General features: G+C 38.6%; 1 protein-coding gene across 1 annotated transcript in view; it reads right to left on the bottom strand.

The window, feature by feature from the left end:
* LOC107105197 (serpin H1-like) overlaps nucleotides 1-3,133 on the bottom strand; it is a 6,370-nt gene extending 3,237 nt beyond the window's left edge. Inside the window, exons 1-3 of the mRNA XM_015405321.1 lie at nucleotides 2,957-3,133; nucleotides 654-1,272; nucleotides 472-570 (exon numbers count right to left, since the gene is read on the bottom strand). Of these exons, the coding sequence (XP_015260807.1) occupies nucleotides 472-570; nucleotides 654-1,251 (697 nt within the window). The 5' untranslated portion in view covers nucleotides 1,252-1,272; nucleotides 2,957-3,133. The remainder of the gene's footprint in view (nucleotides 1-471; nucleotides 571-653; nucleotides 1,273-2,956) is intronic.
* Between the last annotated feature and the right edge of the window lie 2,683 nt (nucleotides 3,134-5,816).

Raw genomic sequence — 5,816 nt, 5'->3', positions numbered from 1 at the left:
ACACAGTGTTCAGAAAGTGCATTTTCCACTATTCTGCACCTTTGATGGCTGTATCGATACTTTTGAAAATGAGTATTGTATCCGGATACAACGTTTGAGTATCGATACTTTTTTGAGTATCGATACTTTTGACAACCCTAATTTCAACTAATCTTAACTAATCTTAAATGTGCCCTACCTGTCTCCTCAATGTATTCTGCATGTGGGTCAGAAGACTTAGGACAATGACAGATGTTTATTAGGAGACAAATATGGGCAGTTACAGGTCTAGCGCCCCTAGTGGTTAAAAGTTACACAGTGTACCTTTAAATAAAATAGTTTAGTTTCATATCTGTGATTTTTGAATCCAGCTAATCAGTTTATGATCAGAAATGATATTCCACCAATATTCTAAGAGTGAGGAGGACAACTGTTGGCTGTGATGTTGTTGCAGCCTACCTTTAGGCTCGTGTAGAGGGCAGAGTCACCCACCTGTGCGATGCATCATCTGTAATGACACTGTGTAGCTACTGGACACCAGAAACCCTCGGTTGTCCACCATTGTCGGGTGAAACTGCTCGTCCCAGTGAGCTGGGAGGAAATGGCAGGTTTATTTGGATTTTTTTTTACAGAACAGAGTTAAATATCTCACAGAGACACAGTTATATCCTTACGTTTGAAATACATAGCATTGATGATCATTGCCCCGTCCATGTTTTCCACATCCTTGGTGACTTCAGGCAGCTTGCCGTCGGTGGACTTGGCGGCCCACTCGTTGATCGACTTAACCGCGTTCTTTTTATCTCTGAAGTTAATCTTGGAATGATCACATCTGTAATGCTTTTTACTGCTCTTCACAAAGTGATCTACAAAGGTTGCAGAGCTAGGCCCATAAAGCCGGCTACCGATTTTCCAAGTGACATTACGAGATTTTGGGTCACTCAGTTCACTGAGGAGCTCCTCAAAACCAGCGTGCAGCTGTTCGTCCTGAAGTTTGGCTGCATTCAGGATTTTTTTTACCTCTGAGGTGGTGGAGCCCTTCCCCCCAAGAGCCACCAGACCCAGGGAGGAGGCCACTACCACAGGGGAAATAAGGATATTCTCTACGCCTTTTCCCTTTGCCATGTTCAGGTAGAGGCTGAGAGCTAAATCTGCGCTGCTGTCAGCCAGGATGGCGGCGTGGTTACTGAGAACTTTATCTGCTGAAGCCGCGGTGGCAGCTGAGGTTATTGTGTTCAGAAGGGCCAACGACACCAGACATGTTAGCCACATTGTTGTATAATGGCAGAGAACCTGGAAAACACATAAAGTCATTTATCAGTGTGATGTAATGATCTATTGGACAAAAATCTGTTTCTTGGTTCTCATTGCATTTTCCTCCTCATTTTGCAGATTCGTAATCACACATAAAGAAATATTCTGTCACCACTGTTCCCCTCAAACACTTAGACGTTGGTTTTTAGGCTAAATCTGGTCGGTCCATCAGAGTCTTGATCTAGTCCAGAAATAGATGTTAAAAATTGGGCTCTGTTTGGTAAGTCTGATTTTTTTTCCCCACCTTAGTGCAATATTGGATGTTGAAATGATTTCTCACTATTTAACCAAATAGAGACAGACATAAAATATGTTTTTTTTTCTATATGTCTTCCACCAATCTTTGTCAGTGGGTTTTTTAGAATTTTAGTTGGCAAGCCTTTGTATCTGGCTCCATTCTGGGTGGAGTTTTAAAAACATTTCTAACTGTAAACCTAAAACTGATGTGGCTTTGGCTTGTGCGCATGTTGTACATAGTCCAATTGTTTATTGTTTTATCATTGAAGTTGCAGAATATTACAGTCTAATTAAATGTTTAGGAGTCAAGGATTATCAAGACATTCATGTCCATAAACAAGATGAGCGCTGATTAGGAAGCAAGCAAAGTTAGACAGGTGAATGAAGTGAATAATTAAGGTCAGCTATTATGGCAGATCATGACACACTGTTAGGTTCAACCATTTACTTCAAAATGATACAGGTATGAAATATCCATCAAAAAATTGTGTGGCTCCACTTCAATCACCTGACTAGCCCTGAAGCAGAAGCCACACCCCTAAACGTTCAGAAACTCAATAATAAGCAACAAAATATGCACATTTGCAAAAAAAAAAAAAAAAGTCTCTACAATTGTAAAAACTGCAAATACTTACACATGGGAACCTTTTACTTTTTGGTAAATATTGTAAATTATTAATGATCCCTTTTATCTTAACTTAAACTGAATTAAGTTATTAGATGTTCATGACTAGGATCTGCATCCAGTTCATCCAGTGGAAGGAATGTGGTTGATTCTGATTGGTTCTTTGTTGTGTGGGAGTGTGACCATGTGCTGCTGCACATAACTTTGTCCACTTTCAGAGAGCGACTCTGAGCCTGAAGAAGCTCTGCTTGCCTCTCAGACTCCCAGACATGTTCTTACAGGCTGCTTTAAGCTTTAAAGACAAACAAAAAGGACGAACCCATGCCTGACTTCGCCTGGATCCTTTTAAAATATGTCGGCTACAGTTTTCTTAACTTGGTGTTTAGACACTGCTTAGTGAGTGTCTATGATCATTATAGTGTATCTGAACTCAACTTGTGGAGCTATTGGTTCAAAACAAGCTCATCTGTCCAGGCCCAAAACTTGGAACTTGAATTAAAACTCAATGTTCTGATTTATTGTCATATAAAGTTTTCATACTGATGAAGTAAAAGAATTTTGAATGAAATCAGGTCAAAGCTGCAGCCTTCTCACATGACTTCACAAACACATCCTTTCTGACCTACAGCACAGACTTCAACATTCATTTCCTCCAACTTTTAGCTCCAACAACTGAACATGTTGAACTTCCTTAACAGAAGCCTTAACATCAGAGCCCAGATAAGCAGACTTGATGTCTTTAGACATGCCAGGAAATTTATCTTCCACGATCAACTCCCTCCCCCATATTCTTATAGTTACCTTATAAGGCCTTTGGAATAAGTCAGAAGGGTTGCTGCCTAGATAGATTCACATAGATCCACAAACACAGAACTTCTGAGCAGGAGCTATCTGAGAAAGCAGAATAGAAGTTTGAGAAAAGGAGCTATTATGCTGGAAGACAAGTAATCTCTGTGCCATAGGCTTCTATTTCCAGGCCGTTCCGCCCCAATGAAGCAGTGGGAGTACAAAATACCCCCAGGTCCTAAAGCCTGGACCAAAGCTCAGAAGGATGCTGAAAAAAAAATGAAGATATAATCCACGGTTGATATATTAGCAACATTAGCTTTTAAAGTTGGTGTAACATGTATTAAATTTATTTTTAAATAAGACTGCAGAGTAATTAGAGTAAATGCCGCTGTTGTTAAAGAGCAGTAATCATTTTATAGTGTTCTCACATGATCAATTTTATGACCCCAGAAATGTTTCACATCTTGTCTGTTAGCACAAACCATTAAATGTTTTATTGAGAGTTTAGGTGATAGCAGGAGTTCCCAAACATTTCAGCTTGTAACCCAAAAATAACTATGCAGCAGACTGGAGATACCATAAAACTACGTTTAATTACTTAAATCTATATGCATTTACAGTTGAATAATTACATTTATTTTATAGCATTTCATTATTTAATCACTCCTTTTAAATCTATTATAATGGGATATTTAATTACTTAATTGTGCCTTTCACAATTTAATGGGATATTTATTGAAAAAATTAACAACATTTATATTGAACTATGTATTAGATTAATAAATTGATAAAGGTCACATCTACATATTTTATGGTACATTTGTTTATTTCATGGGACATTCTTATTGATGAATTTTATGATACTTTGTGTCTCCATATACTTTCTGTTTTGGTTCAGCTGCAGCTTTTTTTTTTTTTTTTTTTTTTTACAATTATTACTGAAATTAATTTACAACAAAGTAAGTAAATAATTACACTTCGAGCTTTATTAGATAAACAGATTTTTTGTGTTGTTTTAAAGAAACAGAACCGATTGCATTAAATCAGTCATCTGCAGAGTAAAGAATATTTTCTAGTGTCTGTAAATGGCTCACATGAAAGCTGATTCCCTATCTGCTCCTTCTAAAAGGCCTCCAGCGTCCTTATTGTGTGAAACTGTAAGCTGAGTTAAATGTCCTAAATACATTTTCCCTTCAGAACCCTTCCTCCCATATCACATCCTCTTGGGAGTCAATGGAGAGTTGTTCATTGTTTGGAAGAGGATCAGACTGCAGGAAGTAGGAGAAGCAGCGGAAAGGCTTCCGGAGCAAAGATTCCAACGCTTTAGTTTGTCATTAGAACTGTGGCGGCATTTTTATTCTCTTTGGGAGTAATGGAAAAATCTGTCTGATGTGGTTAAAGAAAAATATGATTAATTTAATTTTAACATTTTTCATTTTGAAGGTATGGAGCAAAATACGTCCAGTTTGGTACAATGCAACTGATCCGGATTCATGAAATTTACTCCAGAACATTCTGATATACCACAGATAGAGAGCATGCCAGGAAAGTTGCTCAATTACCAGCTAGTAACGTCTTAAATCCTGAGCAAGCTTACAGTGAAAGTGGAGCGAAATGACTCTAGTTTAACACGAAAAAACTTCCAGGCTCAATGTCTGCTGATATGATGCAATTTCATCATTTTAATTTCTTTTTATGCCAAATTTTACATCACACCTCTGTCTCATTTTCTGTCTGACTCATGACTTTCCTCTCTAGGTGCCCTGTAGGTAATTCCAAAACAGACTCGATATCTATCATTGTCTAACAAGATTGACGAGCTGACTGCACTGAACAACCAGCGGATTTATAGAGAAAGCAGCCTGCTCATCTTTACAGAGACATGCCTTAACCACCTCGTATTGGACGCTAATGTAGACATGCTGGGATTTACTGCATTGAGAGCCAACAGAAACACTAAAGCTAGTGGAAAATGGAAAGCTGTGTTAGAGAAGCCAAAGGCATCTACAGGAGGAAGGTGGAGCAGCAACTGAGGGAGAATAACATAAGAGTTGTCTGGGAAGGTATGAGAACCATCACAGGCCAAAACACAAAGACTAGAACTGTTGAAGGCACAATGGAGAGGGCAAATGAACTGAACAATTTCTTCAACAGGCTACTGAAAACCTGTGGAACTGAAGTGGGGGAACCACTACGATTGGACGGTGGAAGAGAAAAGTACATTATGAACAACGCCAGTCACCCTTTGCACACTGTCTTCACCATTCAGAGGAGCCTGATCAGTGGGAAGCTGTACAACTCCTCACTTGGGGGAAGGAGGCAATGATAGGAAGAAGTACAATGGTCAGCACCCCCGTCCTTAGACTTCTTATGACAACATTACCTATTGTCACTCGTGAAATATTCTTCTCTCTCACTATAAAATAATACATGCCAACTACTGTGTAGTCTGTGTAACTTTTTACTTATTTATAAGATCAGTACATCTCTGCAGAACAGGCGCAGTAATCCAAGTCAACTACTCTGTTGTCATCCCTTAGCTCTCTACTGTGCAGATATTTTCCTATCTAAGGGAAACATATTCCAGGACATTATGACTTTTACATGCTGTTTAAACAATATATACACTCTTTTTATATTGTTTGTTGTATTTTTGTCTTTAATGAAATCTTGCTTTAACTCTTTGTACTCTATATAAGCTACTGGAACCAAAATTTCCCCGAAGGAGTTATCCCAAGGGATAAATAAAGTCTAACTCTAATCCAACTTTTGATCCATTGATCGATCCATCCATCCATCTTCCATCCATCTATATTCCATCCATCCATCATCCATCCATCCATCCATCCATCCATCCATCCATCCATCCATC

The sequence above is a fragment of the Cyprinodon variegatus genome, unplaced genomic scaffold, assembly GCF_000732505.1.
Source record: "Cyprinodon variegatus isolate N-32 unplaced genomic scaffold, C_variegatus-1.0 Scaffold2141, whole genome shotgun sequence".
Classification (NCBI taxonomy): Eukaryota; Metazoa; Chordata; class Actinopteri; order Cyprinodontiformes; family Cyprinodontidae; genus Cyprinodon; species Cyprinodon variegatus.
The sequence above is the reverse complement of the archived record's forward strand: the minus strand, read 5'-3'. Positions and strand labels throughout refer to the sequence as shown.